Here is a 20066-nt window from a genome sequence, read left to right as displayed (position 1 = left end):
TGGAGAAGGGAATGGCAACCCACTCCAGGATTCTTGCCTGGAGAATTCCATGGAAAGAGAGCCTGGCGGGCTACAGTCCATGGGGTTGCAAAGAATTGGACACAACTGAGCGGGCTTCTTGAAATACAAAGACAAATACCATATGATATCACTTATATGTGGAATCTAAAAAGTTATACAAATGAATCTGTATACAGAGCAGAAATGTATAGGACAGGGAACTCTACTCAATACCCTATAATGACCTATATGGGAAAAGAACCTTCCAAAGAGTGGAGATGTATGTATTTGGCTGTTGGAAAGGCCGCATTGCCCCTCTGGTTTTTCTCTGTTCCTTCAGAACGCAGTCTCCAAGTACGGTGCTCAGTTCCAAGGCAATGCCCAGCACGATGCCCTGGAGTTCCTGCTCTGGTTGTTGGATCGCGTGCACGAGGACTTGGAGGGCTCCTCCCGAGGGCCGGGTTCTGACAAGGTCAGTCACCCTCAGAAAACACATTGTGTTCAATATTAGTTTTTTGCCTTGAACATTTACTCAGCTCCTCAAAACTCAATCTTGAAATTCAGCTCCATAGATTTTTGTATATTCTGGCTGCTGCTCACACAGTACCATTCCCTGCGCCGCCTTCTTTGCTTTGTTTTAGACCAGATGTTTCCTCCCATTGCCGTTCCTCATCCTCTCTAATCCCAGTGATTTGGTGAATATGGTTTCTGTTTGGTTTAAAGTTCGAAAAAAAAACTTTTTCCTTTTCGTCAGTATCCTATGCCTTAGAATGGTCCTGTGAGGCCATCGGTGGTGTTGCTTATTATTTTCAAATGCTACCATTTTAGCTCTGCTTTCTCAGTTACTTATCCTGCAGAGCAAGTGATTCCCAATCATTTTTCTCAAGACACAGGATGGGTGATCTTTTCACATGTGCCCTGAGCATTCCCAGATTTGGATGAAACCTCAAACCTTTGGGAGTAAGAAAGCCCTATGATCATTTGTAGTAGCCACAGTCGGTTGATACATCAGTTATACTCTCTATGGGCTTTGCTAAATAAAGATCAATATTGGTTTCTGTCCTTTTATCTCTCACTTAAGAAAGGAAAAGTGAGTAAATTTATTATACCATGAGTGAGCAAAGTTATCAAAACAATGTCCATGAATAATCAATCCATTGTAATTAAAAAAATGTTTTACAAGCTTTGGTAATGAATCAGTCGCACATTACTTTTGATGTGTCTCAAAACTGGTCCAGATCAAGAACCAGCTACAAGAACTGCTTTGCTTGTTTTGTTTGTTTGTTTTACGTCTGGACCATTGTTTTCCATCCCTCTTGCGAATCAATTAAAAAGCCCTTCTAAGCGTTTTGCTCTTTCACCTGTTACTCTCCCATCTTTACACTGCCTGCTCGGAGACTATTATTGTAGGGTAATAAAGATTGGATGCTAAAATTTGACACAAATGGACCCATCCATGAAACGGAAGCAGACTCCCAGACACAGAGAACAGGCTGGTGGTTGCCGAGGCGGGGTGGGGGAAGGATGGATTGGGAGTTTGGGATTAGCTGATGGATAAACAACAAGGTCCTACTGTGTAACACAAGAAACTATATTCAGTATCCTGTGATAAACCATGAGGGAAAAGAATACAATAAAGAATGTGTATATATATATATATATATATATATATAAAACTGAATCATTTTGCTGTATGTAGAAATTAACACAACATTGTAAATAAATTATACTTATTAAAATGAATAAATAAATGAGGGAGAGACTGAATGGCAGTCAGTTTTGTAGGGTGAATGAATCTAGATACCTAGCATGCAGCATGGTGACTGTAATTAATAATACCGTATTGAGTGCTAGAAATCTGCTAGGGGTAGATGTTAGGTCCTCTCACCACACACACAAGAAGGGAATTATGTGAAGAGATGGATATGTTTATTGGTTTGACTGAAGTAATTATTTCACTACCTTCAGTTCAGTTCGGTTCAGTCGCTCAGTCGTGTCTGACTCTTTGCGACCCCATGAATCGCAGCACGCCAGCCCTTCCTGTCCATCACCAACTCGTGGAGTTCACTCAAACTCACGTCCATCGAGTCAGTGATGCCATCCAGCTATCTCATCCTCTGTTGTCCCCTTCTCCTCCTGCCCCCAATCCCTCCCAGCATCAGAGTCTTTTCCAATGAGTCAACTCTTTGCATGAGGTGGCCAAAGTACTGGAGTTTCAGCTTCAGCATCATTCCTCCCAAAGAAATCCCAGGGCTCATCTCCTTCAGAATGGACTGGTTGGATCTCCTTGCAGTCCAAGGGACTCTCAAGAGTCTTCTCCAACACCACAGTTCAAAACCATCAATTCTTCGGCGCTCAGCTTTCTTCACAGTCCAACTCTCACATCCATACATGACTACTGGAAAAACCATAGCTCTGACTAGATGGGCCTTTGTTGGCAAAGTAATGTCTCTGCTTTTTGTTATGCTATCTAGGTTGGTCATAACTTTCCTTCCAAGGAGTAAGCGTCTTTTAATTTCATGGCTGCAGTCACCATCTGCAGTGATTTTGGAGCCCAGAAAAATAAAGTCTGACACTATTTCCACTGTTTCCCCATCTATTTCCCATGAAGTGATGGGACCAGATGCCATGATCTTCGTTTTCTGAATGTTGAGCTTTAAGCCAACCTTTTCACTCTCCTCTTTCACTTTCTTTTTTTTTTTTCTTTTTTTTTTTCAGTGTTACAGCTCTATTTTATTTAGAAGATAGCAGGAGAGTGAGAGAGAGAGAGAGAGAGAGAAAGAAAAGAGTGCACGCACGTGGGAGAGAGAGTCCAAGAGAAAGCGCTTTGGCTCCTCCTTTTATATGTTTTTTCCTCCACCTGGGCCTGCCCTATGCAAATTGGGCTTAGCCAGGAGTGCTGTTTGTTCTGTTTGTTCTGCCTGAAGTCTTCACTCTGGTCCTCAGACCTTCCTTGTCTTAGCCACCGCCATTTTGGACTCCTTTTCCCTATTCTACCTAACATTCCCCCCTCAAGAGATGGGAGGCCCAATTCTTTGGGAATAGGGGTGTCGAGGTCTTTCTGGCTACTTCCTGCTGAACTGGGGCGGTGAGGTGTATTGGGCCTCCCCCTCTTGCTAGTCTCAATCCTCAGAGTCCTTATAGCGGTGTCCAAGAGTATGTGATATATTCCGTGGTTAGCTGTAGTTTTATATCTTTGTTGAACTGGCACTGCATGTTGTAGCTGGTTGACAGGTGTATTGAGTGTCCTCTTCTGTTTTCTTCCATGGCTTGACTCGTGAGTAGTGAATCCAGAAGTCATGTCTTGGTACCTTGACTTAACCGGAGGTCTTCTGGAATCTGAGACTGGGCCGCGTGAGCTTTCTGCTGAGTTTGTTTTTCGCTGTCCCGGTTTCCAGCAAGATGGGCCTTCCCCTGAGCTGGGTTTCTTTGCCTTCTGCTTCTAGCGCGGGAGCTTCGCTGAGTTGGGCTCCTGCTGTGCTTGGCCTCTTCCACACAGAGGTTGTTTCAGCCAGGTTATATCTGAGTCACAGGACCATAGATGTCACGCGAGTGTATGTTCCTCGGTTCTTTGTCTCGTCACAACAAAGATTTGGAGCAACAGACATTAAAGCCCTCGGCACGTCACAGCTCTTGGGTCTTGAACAAACCGTGCTACAGCTCTTAGGCAAATCAGTGTTACAGCTCTATTTTATTTAGAGGATAGCAGGAGAGAGAGAGAGAGAGAGAGAGAGAGAGAGAAAAGAGTGCACGCACGTGGGAGACAGAGTCCTCCTTTTTCACTTTCATCAAGAGGATTTTTAGTTCCTCTTCACTTTCTGCCAAAGGGTGGTGTCATCTGCATATCTGAGGTTATTGATATTTCTCCCGGCAATCTTGATTCCAGCTTGTGCTTCATCCAGCCCAGCGTTTCTCATGATGTACTCTGCATAGACGTTAAACAATATACAGCCTTGACGTACTCCTTTTCCTATTTGGAACCAGTCTGTTCCATGTCCAGTTCTAACTGTTGCTTCCTGACCTGCATACAGGTTTCTCAAGAGGCAGTCAGGTGGTCTGGTATTCCCATCTCTTTCAGAATTTTCCACAGTTTATTGTGATCCACACAGTCAAAGGCTTTGGTATAGTCAATAAAGCAGAAATAGATGTTTTTCTGGAACTCTCTTGCTTTTTCGATGATCCAGCAGATGTTGGCAATTTGATCTCTGGTTCCTCTGCCTTTTCTAAAACCAGCTTGAACATCAGGAAGTTCATGGTTCACGTATTGCTGAAGCCTGGCTTGGAGAATTTTGAACATTACTTTACTAGCGTGTGAGATGAGTGCAATTATGCGGTAGTTTGTGCATTCTTTGGCATTGCCTTTCTTTGGGATTGGAGTGAAAACTGACCTTTTCCAGTCCTGTGTTCACTGCTGAGTTTTCCAAATTTGCTGGCATATTGAGCGCAGCACTTTCACAGCATCATCTTTCAGGATTTGAAATAGCTCAACTGGAATTCCATCACCGCCACTACCTTGGTGTGTATCAAATCGTCATGTTGCACTCCTTAAATACATAAAATGTTTATTTAAAAATAAAGTGGCTCAAGAAGCCGAGTCACCTTTTTCCTTTAACTTGTCTGCACAGCCAATTGTCTCTGTTTCTTTTTCTTTTAAAATGACAAGTTGCAGCTTTAAGGAGAGCATCACCATATATGTCTTGAATAAACTCTTTTAAACCACAGTATAATGTAGAAGGTAAAGAGCTTGACAGAGCTGCAGAAAGAGTTCTTATGTCTGAGACAGCAGGTTGCCAAATGCATGGGATGGGGAAGATAGTGATTGTAGCCTGTTTTGTACTTTTCAGAGCACATCTTGGAGTGTTATACACAGTATGAATAGCTACTATCATTTGTGGAGTGTTTCAAGAGTTATTATCCCCATTTGGCATATGGGTAAACCAAGAATCAGACAGGCTGTGTAACCTTCCTGAAGCAGCATAGCTTAAGAAGTGACAGAGTCAGGATTCAAGTCCAAGGGGAATCTAGCTTGAAAGCCTGTTTTCTTCTTTTAAAAAGAACCATCCTGGGGCTTCCCTGGCAGTCAAATGGTTTAGACTCTGTGCTTCCACTGCAGGGGGCATGGGTTCAATCCCTGGTCAGGGAACTAAGATTCTGCAAGCCATGTGGCCAAAAAAGAAAAGGCTTCTTGTCCCATTTTTCCCCTCCTCCTCCCCACTCCCTGCCTATGCCAGGCAGCACTTCCTACCTGGCAAGTAAGAGGAATAAACAGCCTTCCCAGTTACCTTTCGATCCTTCTCTTTCATCCTTTGGCTGCAGGAAAAGCATCCCATAGAGGTGGGGGAGAGCACAGAGAGGTTAAGTAACTTGGCCCAAGTCACACAGCAAGCCAGTAGGAGAGCCAGGATGCAAAGCTAGAAAATTCAACTCTTAGAACAGGGCTTCTTAGCCTCAGCACTTTTGACAGAAGACCAGGTAATTCTAGGGGAGTGGGGGTTTGTCTTGTACATTGTACCGTTTGCAGCATTTCTTTACCTAGCAGCTGCCAGTGGCACCCGTAGTTGTGATTGATTACCAAAACTGTCTCCAGACACGGCCACATGTCCCCTGGAGGAGAGGCAAAAGCATCCCCCTCATTGAGAACTCTGCTCTGGAGCCTTGGTCCCAACCACAGCACACCACCTCAAACCTGTCTTTAAGATGACAGTGAGTTTAAGTCAATAACTTGTTACGATTTCAAGACTCTCATGAAAGCAGCCCTAACTGGTTTTCCATTTTCCAGTGTGCCCCGCTACTGTGTGTTCTTCATGCTGCAGCCAGAGGGATCTTTTCAGAAAGGAAATAAGATTGCATCACCCTCCTGCTTTAATTCCCTTGGCAGCTCCCTGTTGCATTTACAACAGAATCCAGACTCCTACACAGCTGACGGGGCCCTAACTGGTTGACCCACCAACAGCTCTGCCTGGTTTCTGCCCCTCACTCATGATTCTCAGTCACGCCGGCTGCTTTCTGTTCCTTTAATGGCCAAGGGTGTCAAGAAGGCACCCACGACCCAGCAAGACCACGGCTGGCTGTGGCCGGAGAGAGGAGCTTGCCCTGCTCTTCATCTGACCTGATTGAGGCCAGGAAAGATCTTTTTCTCTGTCTGGAGTCAAAGCTCCTCCTTGCTCTCAGAAAATCGGGCTGCCTGCAGAGGGCTGGCTGTGAATGCTTGAAGGTAGAAGAGCAGAGCTGTTGGACTATTTGGCACAAACTTTATTTTCGCTTTCCAAGAAGGAAAGAGACTGTCCCCTGTGTACCTCTGAACAATTTTTCTTTCTGAGGCTATTTCTGTTTCAAACATATGAAAGCCATTGTAGCTCAATTTATTTGAAACCAGAACAGGAAACATGAGGACCACTTTCTTTTCTGTTAATGTAACAATAAATGTTTTCAGCTGGTGAATAGGGCATCTTTTTACTATCCTGTGGACAGTGTGACACCAGCAATATTTTGGGCAGTTTATCTTACAGAAAATGCCACTCTTGCAGGATTAAGAAAGGGACTGAGGCTGGGGAGAGGACCAGAAACCTAACATCTATTAAGCGCCTACTATGTGCCAGGCAGGATACCCTCGTCTCTTTTTATTTAAATGATGACTCCCTGAGCTGACGTAATACTCCTCTTCCTTTTAGGTGTGGAACAGGGCTCAGGGAGATCGTCAGGATCACTCGGCTAGCAGGGTAGCCCCAGCCTGGTCCGACCTGCCTGATACACCATGCTTTTTGAGTGACCCTCCATGACCTCTCACCCCAGCCTCGTTTGGAATTTTCTCTGTACATACCCCTCCTTGGACGGTCCTGTCTGCAGCCACTCCCAAAGCATGCTGCCTTATCATCTTTTTTAGATTTTTTTATTTAATGTGGACCATTTTCAAAGTATTGCTTCTGTTTTAGTTATTTTGGCCGTAAGGCATATGGGATCTTAGCTCCCCAACCAGGGATCGAATCCAAACCCCCTGCATTGGAAGGTCTTACCCACCGGACTGTCAGGGAAGTCCCACTGCCCTATCATCCTGATGGAGAAGCAGCCTGGGTCATTGTGAGGTCTTTGGGTGTGAGGAACGGCAGCCAATCAGACAACTCAAACAACAAAGGAATTAGTTGGAAGGCAAAGGGCAGGTGTGAAGAATGGAAATGAAGGCTGAAGACCAGGCTGGGAACTGTCTTGAGCCAGGCAGCTCTGGGTGTGGGAGGGTGTCAGTGGCAGGAACGGCTCAATCCTCTGGCCTGGACACTTCTGCCAGAGTCGCAGTTTGCAGCCTGTGTGTCAGTCTGCCTGTGATTGACATGCAGAGCAGGGACATCTCATCCATCCTGCTTGGATCACGTGCCAGTCTCTTTGGTGAGGGAGGAAAGGATCCCTGATGAAAGAGCCTTGCCCCCTCCCCCCGGACTGAATTCAGCTCTCCCAAAGTGAAGGCTACTCTCAGTGAAGAGGAGACCGTCCTGGGCAGCCCCAAATGCCCGCATCCTCTCTGCATCCACTGTCTCTCTCTTTCTCCTCCGAGCCCTTCATTCCCTTGTCCTTCCGTGTCTCTGCCTGGAACTTGGCTTGCTCTCCCCTCCCTCAACTTCCCCTTTCTCCTGTTGCCCTTCCCTCTTCGGTTAATGGGCTTCCCTGGTGGCTCAGTGGTGAAAAACCTGCCTGCCAATGCAGGAGACGAGGGTTAAATCCCTGGATTGGGAAGATCCCCTGGAGAAGGAAATGGCAGCCCACTCCAGTATTCTTGCCTGGGAAATCCCATGGACAGAGGAGCCTGGCAGGTTACAGTCCATGGGGTCGCAAAGAATCAGACACCCCTGAGCACACACACACACTTCTGTTAATGGATCAGGGGTTCTTCAGGCACCAGATCGGAAGCTTGGAATTGACCCTATGTACCCCTTCCTCTTTCCCATCACTTCATGGGAAATAGATGGGGAAACAGTGGAAACAGTGTCAGACTTTATTTTTTGGGCTCCAAAATCACTGCAGATGGTGACTGCAGCCATGAAATTAAAAGACGCTTACTCCTTGGAAGGAAAGTTATGACCAACCTAGATAGCATATTGAAAAGCAGAGACATTACTTTGCCAACAAAGGTCCGTCTAGTCAAGGCTATGGTTTTTCCTGTGGTCATGTATGGATGTGAGAGTTGGACTGTGAAGAAAGCTGAGCGCCGAAGAATTGATGGTTTTGAACTGTGGTGTTGGAGAAGACTCTTGGGAGTCCCTTGGACTGCAAGGAGATCCAACCAGTCCATTCTGAAGGAGATCAGCCCTGGGATTTCTTTGGGAGGAATGATGCTGAAGCTGAAACTCCAGTACTTTGGCCACCTCATGCAAAGAGTTGACTCATTGGAAAAGACTCTGATGCTGGGAGGGATTGGGGGCAGGAGGAGAAGGGGACAACAGAGGATGAGATAGCTGGATGGCATCACTGACTCGATGGACGTGAGTCTGGGTGAACTCCGGGAGTTTGTGATGGACAGGGAGGCCTGGCGTGCTGCGATTCATGGGGTTGTAAAGAGTCGGACACGACTGAGTGACTGAACTGAACCCCTTCCTCTGTCTCCTCCCCTGCCCCATTGGCTGCTCAGTTATGAGCTGTGCACACAGGGTGTCACACAAGGTGTCTTGATCAAGTCCCTCCCTCCTTTTTATTTTTTAAATATCGGTTTATTTATTTGGCTGCACCAGATCTTGCAGCATGTGGAATCTTTTAGTTGTGGTATATGGGGTCTAGTTCCCTGACCAGGGATCGAACCCAGGTGTCCTGCATTGGGAGCTCAGAGTCTTAGCCATTGGACCAGCAGGGAAGTCCCTGATTTTGGATGTCTGGTCTTGAAATCTACAAGAGGACATATTTCTATTGTTTCAAGCCACCAATTTATTACATTTATTACAGCTGCAATGGGATATTCATATGTAAGGGAATTCAAAGAATATAGTAGGACAGAGTGTGGTGGGAGGAGGCTGACGCATTCATTATTCTGAGATGCAAACCTGTTTTGTCTGAGAAAGACGATGTTCACGTGAAGACTGGCTCCCTGGAAAATATGTTCAGGAATGGTTTAGGAGGTGGGAGATGGTCAGATTTGGTGTGGGTGTGTTTGAAGTGATGACAGCCCATCCAAGTGAAATGTACAGGAAACATTTAGACACAGGGTTCCTAGAAGCATGGGGGTAAAGAATGGGTTTGTTAATCCAGACATAATGGTTGGAGCTGGGGTAGTATGTGTGAGTGTTCACCAAGGTTCATGCTCTTTCAACACGCGCACACACACACACACACAACACACATTACCTCTGTCTCTTTCCTTTCTCTGTCACTCTCTCAGGGAATTGGGGAGGTCCAGGGATTGAAGGAGCAGTAGATTATGGTAAGCAACATGGAAAGCCTGGTTCTGCAGGTCTAGTCCCAGAAAGGGATGCTGTGGACCCAGGAGGAGGTGGAGTCTTGTTGGTCTGGATGCAGTGGAGTGATGGGAGGCATGGCTAATTTTGTTTCCTCCCCTCATTTCTTTGCAGCTTCAACATGAAGCCAGGAAGACCTCTGAGAACCTTCTGTCGCCATCAGCTCCACTTTCTGTGGGCCAAAGCTTTGTGCAAAGCCACTTCCAAGCACAATACAGGTAAGAATAGGGTATGTTTAAAATGTGTTGCCTAAGGCTTCAGCAAACTTGTATGCTGGTAGCCAGCCTCACATTGCCAGGTTTACCTTGAGATTGTAAAACAACAGAAACCATAAGCTCCCGTGTCTCCCCCATTATTAATCACAGTTAAGCACTTACTCCTGTTGTTTCCAACCTTCAGTATTTCTTTCCTTGCTGGCTCCTGGGCCTCCCATCCCGCTTGAAGGAGGGGTATTGGTGAAGATGGTTCTATAAAACATGAATGTGAAGGCCTAGGATCTCCCCAGGCCATTGCTGAGAAGTGGGTGAGATCTTTCTGGTTTGTTCTTTATTACCAGAGAGCTGAGTTTAACACATTATTTGGAGTTCTACATTTCCCAGCATAATGAAGGATATAAAAAATATAAACTTATATAGACTCTGCCAGGCCCCCTTCTAGGTACTGAGACTTGAGCTGTGAACACACCCCAGCCACTGTTCTTATTAACTAACATTCTATTGGGGGTTTGTTCTTGTTCAGACGCTAAGTCGTGTCCAACTCTTTGCGACCCGCATGGACTGTAGCACCCCGGGTTCCTCTGTCCTCCACTCTCTCCTGGAGTTTGCTCAAATTCATGTCCATTGAGTCAGTGATGCTACCTAACCATCTTGTCCTCTGTCATCCCCTTCTCCTGCCCTCAGTCTTTCCCAGCATCAAGGTCTTTTCTAAAGAGTCAGCTCTTTGCAACAGGAGGCCAAAATATTGGAGCTTCAGCTTCAGTATCAGTCCTTCCAGTGAATATTCAGGGTTGATTTCCTTTAGGATTGACTGGTTTGATCTCCTTGCAGTCCAAGGGACTCTCAAGAGTCTTCTCTAGCATCACAGTTTGAAAGCATGTATCAGGGGAGGTGTTAGACGGTACACATATGTGCCTGCCAAGTCACTTCAGTTGGGTCCAACTCCGTGTGATCCTTGGACTGTAGCTGGCCAGGCTTCTCTGTTCATGGGATTCTTCAGGCAAGAATACTGAAGTGGGTTGCCATGCCCTTCTCCAGAGGATCTTCCCAACCCAGGGATCAAACCCGCGTCTCTTACGTGTCCTGCATTGGCAGGTGGGTTCTTTACCACTAGCGCCACCTGGGAAGGGACTTAATACACACATAATATGCAACAATCTGTGATAACAATGAGTGAAATGATAACCTGGGAGGTTGGGAAGGCAGCCGACCTTAGATAAGGTGATCAGGTGAGGCTTATTTTCAGGGGAGACATTCGAACTGCGAGCTGAGTGACAAGAAGCTGGCCATTCAGATACTTGGGGACAGGGTATTCCAGGCAGAAAAAGCAGCAAGGGGGTGGAGATGATGCAAGTTCAGGGAACAGAGAACTGCCAAGTAGTGGGGAGAGGGGAGGCTGGAGAGGTGGACGGGCATCTGGTAGTGTGGGTTGTATGTAGCTTAAGGGCCACAGGAGACCACTTCAAAGTTTAAGGCAGCATGTGGTCTAATTATCCATTTAAGAAATTGGCTGGTTGGGACTTCCCTGGCTGTCCAGTGGTTAAGAATCTGAGCTTCCACTGTACTTGGCACGAGTTCGATGCCTGATAGGGGATCTGATCCCACCTGCTGCGGCCTGTGGCCAAAAAAACAAAGAAAGAAAGAAATGAGTTGTTTTGGTGATGAAGGGAGGCAGCATTGGGAGCTGGAATAGCAGCTGATGTGCTGTCCTCCCAGTGGGAGAATGATGGAGACTGGTAGTGATGGAGATGGAGGGAGCAGGGTGGGTAGATGGGGAACAGGTTTGGGATGTAGAGTCAACAGGACTTGCCAGTGGGTTTAAGAGTAAGAGGGGGAGGGGCCAAGGGAACTGTGAACATCTAGGGCGACTCCTGGGTTTTTACATAGTTGTATAACTGGCAGGTGCTTTGAAGGAAAAATTGGGGGAGTGTTGAAGTGCATGTTATGAGTGTGAAAGAGGAAAAAAATCTCTTGTTTCCCTTTACATTACTTTCTTTTTTTTTTTCTTTTCTTTTTGGCCACACCCCCGCAGCATGTGGGATCTTAGCCTAGCTGAGTCCTAGTGTGGAGCTCGTACGTGGAGCTGAAAGTCCTCGTCCTGTGCTGGGTTCCTCTGACAACCAGTCCCATCCTGTGGTTTTAGCATAAATTCAGGTGTGGTCGTACGGGGTTTTTTATGAATAGCAAAAAATGCTCATTTTGCCTTTATTTCTGCTCTCATCACTTAGGAAATTCCAAGGGTTTTAGGAGCTCTGTGCCAGGAATATACATACTTTTCAACATAAATATACATTTCTTATTATAAATCACAGTGTCACAAGGTAAAAGGTGAGTCAGGGACAGATTCCTGAAGAAGTGACATTTGAGCTGATCCGATACTAAGGACTGTAAGCACCCTTTGGGTTGATTGCTGTGGAAGGGTGAGTAAGAAGCGAGATATTCATGCTAAAAAAAAAAGGGATTGGTGACAGCTAAAAATAGGTGCTTTCTGCCTTCTGGTCCAGAGTAAAGGAAAAAAATATCGTTAGGGACATCCATCTAGGTTAGGGCTTTTGAGGTCTGAGCAGTGGTTTTCTGCAGCCATAGTGGGTGCCAGTTCCAGGCTGGAATCCCTGGGTGTGGTCCATGCTGATCTGGACCCTCTTCAGTCTCCTTTCCTGGGGAGGATGCCCTCTGGTATCAGTCTTATTTGTGAAACCAAAAGCCGGAAGTGCTATTATGGGTTAGTCCAGAGGCCCCCTGCTCACTGAGATTCTCCCTATATCTCCCCTTGCTGTCCCTTTTTAGGGGGCTGAGGTTTTGCCTTTGGCTGGAGGAGGGAAGGGAGAATAGTATTAGAGTGTTGGAGATTGTAGGCTAGAGCAGGGGTCCCCCAACCTCCGGGATCTAATCCCTGATGATCTGAGATGGAGCTGATGTAATAAGAGTAGAAATAAAGTGCACAGTGAGTGTAATGCTCTTGAGTCATTCCCAAACCATCCCTCCCCCTACCCCTTTCCCTTGGAAAAATTGTCTTCCACAAAATTGGTCCCTGGTGCCAAAAAGGTCCAGGACCACTGGACTGGAGGACGAATTATTGGTTATTCTATACAATTATTATTATGGCTTGAAAACATCTGCAAGTTTAATAGTCAAGGATTGTTGCTATCTTGGAGTTTTGGCTCAAGGAGGCAGTGTGTGTGCATGTGTGTGTGTGTGTGTGTTCCTCTCTCCATGGCATTCATAGCTTTTGTTCACAGAAATCCTAATCTGGTTCCCATTACAGGTGGCATTCCCTTTTAGGCAGAGTATGTTTTAGAAGCGTTTTTCAGACCGCAGATTTGGAGAGGTGACATCTTGCCTGTGCTTTGTCTTAATTACCATTGCCGGTGTGAACATCCGTCTCACCAGCCAGTGAGCAGGTGAAGCTGGCTGGGTGGGAGGTGTCAGATGGATATTCAGTGGTAGCGAGAGGCCAGGGTGTGAAATGAGCAGTGTCGTTTCGGGGCATTTGTAACCCATGGAGAGCAGACAGCAGTTCTGAGTTCCAGCGGCAGATGAAAGGCTGGTTTTGGAGCAGAAGCAATTGGACAGAGAGGATGAATAGCTTGGGGAAAATGAGCGAGTAAAGAGTGAAGGGCGTTGGGGAGATTTTCTGTCCTTTCTCCTGTGAGTGCCTGGGAGACGGTAGGATAGGACTGTGATGAACTGGAGGGGATTGCAAGGATGAAAGGACCCCTCCGGGCCACATCTGAGGTGTAGCTGGAGCCTCGTAACTGCTGGAGTTTTCTGTGAAGGTGATGCTACCCTCTCCCCCTGATCTGCTGGTCATACTCATCATCCTCTTCTCATCCTTTGAGGAACAGGTGCCTCTCATGTCTTCTCTCTGGTTTATTATGAAAACAATATGCTTTCTTTATTCTTTAAATACAAAATTAGGTTGTTCTATGTTTTTGCCAAACTATGCATCTCTTGCTCTGGGCCAGAGATTCACGGCTCCATCTAAAGGTCGTGTCCCTGGATCGGTTGACTAGGGCGCATCTGCAAGAAAAATTCGGCCTTGCTTACTTTTAGTAGATTTTTAAAAAATGAGTAAGTCAAAGAAAAACATTCCATCTCATTGGTCTGCTTAAATGTGAAACGGGTTTGGAAAGTTCCCAATGACAAAGTACATCTTTCAGGTCTGTGTTATGGCACAGTATGTGATGGGTGAGGTTGGGAGGAGGGAGGGAGAGAAACAGGGTGGCAGAGGAGTCCCCACAAACATCAGGTCCCCCTGCTGGCTGGTGCTCTATGCCTGGTGCATCCTTTTTACTACAGCATTGCCATGGTTTTCCTAAAGGGAAATTCACCAGAGGCAGGGAGTGATTGAACATTAAGTACTCCAGTGTGTTCTCTGGTCTGATTTTTCTTTTTTTAAGATTTATTTATTTATTTGGCTGTGCTGGGTCTTAGTTGCAGCACATGGCATATAGTTCCCTGACCAGAGATTGAACACAGGCCCACCCTCCTGCACTGGGAGCAGAGTCTTAGCCTTTGTACCACCAGGGAAATCCCCATACATATGATTAAACTTTTTCCTTTTTAAGAAATTGAGTTGAGAGCCACATAACATAAAATCAAGCATTTTAAAGTTGTAGCTCAGCAGCATGTACACCCACAATGTTGTGCAACCACCGATTTTTTTTCTAGATCGTAACCATTTTCATCACCCCCAAAAGAAAACCTGGTACTCATGAAGCAGCCACTCCCCAGGTCTTCCTCCTCTCATCACCTGGCAACCACCAATCTGCATTCTCTCCCTGTAGCTTTACTTACTCTGGTATTTCATATACATGGAATCATAAATTATGTAGCCTTTGGTGTCTGGCTTCTTTTACTCACATGATGTTATCAAGGTTCATTTATATAGCAAGTGTGAGGACCTCAGGACCGAATAATAATCCATTGCGTGTCTGTAACACATTCTGTTTACCCATTTATCCATTGATGGACACATGAGTTGTATCCACCCTTTGGCTATTGTGAATAACATTGTCTGAACCTTTGTGCACAAAGATCTGAATACCCGCCTTCAATTCTTTGTGGTATGGCCCTAGCAGAGGAATTGCAATGGTGCTCTAACTCTTCGAGGAACTGTCCAACTCTTCAAGTTGCGATTCGACTTTAACGTGTATCCTCCACCCTCACAGATCTTCCTTGACCTGTCCCCACTGCCTGAAACAGAGCAACACCTTCGACCCTTTCCTGTGCGTGTCCCTGCCCATCCCTCTGCGCCAGACGAGGTACGTGAGCATCATGCTGGTGAACTTGACGTCCATCTTTTGGAATCTCTGGGCCCTGCAGCTACAAAGTTCTCTTTTGCTTCTCAGCCAAGCCTTGCTTCTTGGGCACATCCAATGACCTAATGGGATGATTAACGCGAAAGGTTACTGAGTTCCTTCTTTGCTGAAGAAGGGATTATAAACATGCTTTTGTTTATCAGCCCTATTGCCCGGCTTCCATCTTTGGCCCATTTAGAAGCTGGCATGGGCCAGTTGGTACCACTCAAACAGACAGAGGTGAACCAGAGAAAACTTGTCATCCTCTGTTTTCCCCAGCTTTATTTCTAAATCCTTTTTCCTCTTGGGGAAGGTGTAGGAAAAGGTTTATTTAAGGGGCAAAGGAAATGGAAAGGGGTTGTTGGGAGATACGAGAAAAAAAGAAAAGAGGCAGGATTAGGTAGGAGACATGATGAAGTTTGGCTCTGCAAAAAGAGGAAGCACGTAGCACAGGCATCCCAGAAGCCTAGGTCTTGGCAGGGACTGTTAAGGCCACTGCCAACCACATGGAGGCTTAGTGAATTCCTATATGGGGCCTTTCTTCCCTGGGTTCCCCCACTTTGCAAAATCTTTCCTCTTGCCTTCTGTCTGTTGATATCCTCCATCTTTAGGATGCAGTGAAGACTGATGGCTTTATATATCCTTTCCTGGCAACTGAATCCCATTTCCTGCTCTGAATTCCTGTTCTGCTGATTGTCAATGCCATAAATATATTAATAACTGGCTTATCCTATCATCATATGATAGCTACTGATAGATATGAGCTGTGATTCCTGGCCAGATGCAGCATAGCACAATGGTTAGGACCACTGACTCTGGGGCCAGACTGCCTGGGTTCAAGTCTCAGCTCTGCTAATTATTCATATGGATTAGATTATAATTGTAGTAGAGAGCAGGAGAAGCAGGAGTTGGAGGGGTAAGCCCTGGTGTGCTGCTGGGTGTAGTAGACATTGGAACGAGAGAGAGTCCAGAGAAGTTGGGGAGCAAAAGAGCTGTATTCCATCACAAGAGAGAAAGAACTTCAGGAGGAAAAGGGGAGCCTTGTCAGTAGTGTTGAGTTGTCCTGGAGGGAGAAACTTGACTGCTCTACTTTTCAGACTTCAAAGTTTCTTTTTGCTTTAGATTATCTACTTAGCAAATATAATCTTGAGACCATAGGTCGGAACAGATGGTCCCTGACTTAAGGATGGTTCGACGTACAATATTTTGATTGTACAATGATATGAAAGTGATGCGCATTCAGTAGGAACTGTACTTTGCATTTTGAATTTTGATCTTTTCCCAGCCAAGCAATGTGAGGTATGGTCCTCTCTGGGCAGGGCAGCACCACAGCTCCCAGTCCAGCCGGGTGATCACAAGAGTAAACAACCATACACTTAAAACCGCTCTGTTTTTCACCTTCAGCACAGCATTCAGTAAATTACAGGGGCAATTCAAAACTTTATTATCACGGAGGCTCTATGTTAGATGATTTTGCCCAACTGTGGGCAAATGTAAGTGTTCTGAGAATGTTTAAGGTGGGGAGGGCCTAAGCTATGATATTTGATAGGTTAGGTGTATTAAATGCATTTTTGACTTAAGATACTTTAAGTTACAATGACGTAATCCCACTGTAAGTTGAGGAAGACCTGTGTTGTGATTCTTGATCAAATATCTTTTACTTATAAGTCGCTGGAAAAGTACATGCTACTGAGACCCTTGGGGAATTGGCTCTCTGCTGCCACCTGGTGGCAACGTACTTAAAGGGCAATGACCCGACCAGGAAGCCAAGATTTGCCCAAGTGCTAAACCTGGTCTAGTGTCAGTGATGTTGGTGACAGCCCATGTCCGTCCTTTAAGGATGTGGCCTCCTTCCTATTTTCCAGATTCTTGAGTGTCACCTTGGTCTTCCCCTCCAAGAGCCAGCGGTTCCTGCGCGTTGGCCTGGCCGTGCCAATCCTGAGCACGGTGGCAGCCCTGAGGAAGATGGTTGCAGAGGAAGGCGGCATCTCTCCAGAGGAGGTGTGATGGGGGACCTGGGCGTGGGATGAGGGATGCTAACCGCACCAGCTCTCTGGGCTATTGAGGCTAATTTTTGACTCTCAGTGACTGCAGTGTGACTCATGAGATACTGTTTGATTAATAGTCCCTGGTGTCTGTGATGACTGGGCCTAGACCGCTCCCTGCTTTTTCACAGAATAACCCGGAAAGGAAATCACCTTTGTCTTCCCAAAAGGTGACGATGATGGCGATCATCATCCTTTCAACAATAGCTGACTCTCAGTAGTGCTGATTAAGTGCTGAGCACCACTCTGTGAACTTTATGGCTAATTTACTCCCCACCATCATCCTGTGAGGCAGATATTACAGTTATGCTCATTTTACCAGTGAGCACTGGGCAGGTGTGACACAAGGTCAGTGCCTGGGCCAGGATTTGAATGCAGGTAGTGATTTCAGAACCTGAGCCACTCTTCTGTGTTTTCACTCCTGAGAATATAAACCAGGAGACTGAAGAGGAACTTGGGATGAGTACATGAGAGAGGCGATTTGGGGACAGTGGGATGGGTGTGCTCCACTTTTTTTTTTTTTTAAGTGTCTTGGTAAAGAGTTTGGATTCACTGTGACTTTGGTGGACAGACCCATAATAGGGTCCCCCATGAAAGGACAGGATAGAAGGGATGGTGGTGAAAAGCAACAAGGGAAGGGCTCAAAATGGGGTTCTAATTGTGCTTCAGTCCCTTTCTAGTTTTTGGACCTTGGACAAAGTAATCAGTCCCCTATTTCTTTCTTTAGTTTTCTTTTTTTTTGCCACATTGTGCAGCATGTGGGATCTTAGTTCCTGACCAGGGCTCATACCCACGCCTCCTGTCTTGGGAGCACAGAGCCTTAACCACTGGACCTCCAGGGAAGTTCTGATCCTCTGTTTCTTTAACTGTAGAATGGAAATTTCATACTTCCATTGGTGTAAAATTGGTGACTTGGTGACCTCATGAGATTTTTTTTTCTAATTAAGGAATATTTTTAACCTTTTCATTACAGAAGGGAAGGGATATAAGAAAGTGTCCATCTTAAGGTTATAACGTAACTTGTTAACTTTTTACATGTACATCTGTGTAACCACCATGATAACAGAACCTTTCTGTCACCCCAGTGGGCTCCTTCCTGCTTCCACCCAATCAGTTCTTCTGACTTTTCTCACTATTTTAATAAAGATCTCCATTGAAGGAAAAGATGTGTGTCTGTGCGTTCAGTTGTTGATTCTTTCCACCCTTCAGGGGGCAGAGTTGGATCTGGGGGCAGCCAGGACCCTCAAAGCAGTAGTCACCCATCTCCTCCACTACAAAACCAGCCTTTGCCGCTCACCTCAGTGTTCCATAAAAATATTTTCCATGTATGGTACAATGTGAAAAAAGTTGGCAGTACTATTTAGAAGTTTTTTAAGTGGAGATCAGTTAGTGGGAAACACTCTCAATTTTTGTTTATCTGAAGTAGGCTTCATTTTAGTTAGGCTCATTCTGTCAGGATAGTTTAGCTGGGTATAAAACTTTAGCTTTTCAGTTTTCTTCTCCCCACTCTTCCTTTGGCACTTTGATATTCTGTTGTTGCAGTTGAGATCCAAGTCTGTGTTAGTCTGACTGTAGCACCTAGTGTTTTATTACTAAAAATAAGTAACCACTTGGAAGGAAAATGTAAAAGAGAGGTTTTGGGCAATTGGTCATTTTTAGACTGCTTCTTTGTTAAGTTCCCTTTGAGAAACAAAAGGGAAAATGATCCTTTTCATTCCAGGTGATCTTGGTTGAACTGTATCCCAGTGGACTCCAGCGGTCTTTCTTTGATGAAGAGGACCTGAATACTATTGCAGAAGGAGATAATGTCTATGCCTTCCAAGCTCCCCCATCACCTGGGCAGGAGATGCTCTCAGGTACAGTAGTGCTTTGCAAAATTTTATTTGCATATTATGAATTATAGGTTTGAGAGAATACCTATTGGGTGCTAAGGCATAAGACATTCAGTTTTAGTACTTGGAAATATCAGGCTTATTTTCTCTGATATGTGTTTTACAGATGATTCATTATTAAAAATCAATCAACTAATACAGGAATTCTCAAAACCTTAGTATCAGAATCATCTGGAGAGCTTGTTTAAGCATATTTCTGAACCCTACCCACAGGGCTTTTGACTCAGAAGGCCAGGGGTGGGGCCTGAGAAATTACTTGTCTGGTAAGTTCTGGTGATAATGGTTCTGCGGCCGCGTTTTGAGAACCACTATTCAGAATGGGACTTCCCTTGTAGCTCAGATGGTAGAGCATCTGCCTACAATGCAGGAGACCTGGGTTTGATCCCTGGGTTGGGAAGATCCTCTGGAGAAGGAAATGGCACCCCACTCCAGTACTCTTGCCTGGAAAATCCCATGGATGGAGGAGCCTGGTAGGCTACAGTTCATAGGGTCGCAAAGAGTCGGACACAACTGAGCAACTCACTTTCATTCAGAATGGGTGCTGGAGTAATCTTTGTCTTCAGGAGTCTTATGGTTCAAGGTCAGTGCTTGAAGTAAAACTGTTATAGCAACCTAGATGTGCGTCAACAGATGAATGGATAAAGAAGTTGTGGTACACATACACAATGGAATATTACTCAGCCATAAAAAGGAACACATTTGAGTCAGTTCTAATGAGGTGGATGAACCTAAAACCTATTATACAGAGTGAAGTAAGTCAGAAAGAGAAAGATAAATACCATATTCTAATGCATACATACAGAATCTAGAAAAATGGTACTGAAGAATTTAGGGCAACAGTGAAGAAACAGACATAGAAAATAGACTTATGGGCATGGGGAGAGGGGAGGAGAGGGTGAGATGTATGGACAGGGTAATATGAAAACGTACATTACCATATGTAAAATAGATAGCCAACGGGAATTTGCTGTATGGCTCAGGAAGCTGAAACAGGGGCTCTGTATCAACCTAGAGGGGTGGGATAGGGAAGGAGATGGGAGGGAGTTCCAGAAGGGAGGAGATATATTTACATATGGCTGATTCATGTTGAGTTGAGGTTTGACAGAAAATAACAAAATTCTGTAAAGCAATTATCCTTCAATAAAAAATAAATTAATAAAAAAACCTTATAAACTGGAGT

The 20066-nt window shown here is 45.3% G+C and overlaps 1 protein-coding gene across 2 annotated transcripts in view; it reads left to right on the top strand.

The window, feature by feature from the left end:
- Positions 1 to 20066, top strand: part of USP43 (ubiquitin specific peptidase 43) — a 52769-nt gene that overhangs the window by 8891 nt on the left and 23812 nt on the right. For both annotated transcript variants that reach the window (XM_025280561.3, XM_044939283.2), the window contains exons 2-6: positions 341 to 472; positions 9549 to 9652; positions 14821 to 14913; positions 16815 to 16950; positions 18715 to 18850. In XM_025280561.3, the coding sequence (XP_025136346.3) occupies positions 341 to 472; positions 9549 to 9652; positions 14821 to 14913; positions 16815 to 16950; positions 18715 to 18850 (601 nt within the window). The remainder of the gene's footprint in view (positions 1 to 340; positions 473 to 9548; positions 9653 to 14820; positions 14914 to 16814; positions 16951 to 18714; positions 18851 to 20066) is intronic.

Source organism: Bubalus bubalis, chromosome 3, assembly GCF_019923935.1.
Source record: "Bubalus bubalis isolate 160015118507 breed Murrah chromosome 3, NDDB_SH_1, whole genome shotgun sequence".
NCBI classification, from domain to species: domain Eukaryota; kingdom Metazoa; phylum Chordata; class Mammalia; order Artiodactyla; family Bovidae; genus Bubalus; species Bubalus bubalis.
Note: the sequence above shows the minus strand (reverse complement) of the source record. Positions and strands in the feature narration are given on the sequence as shown.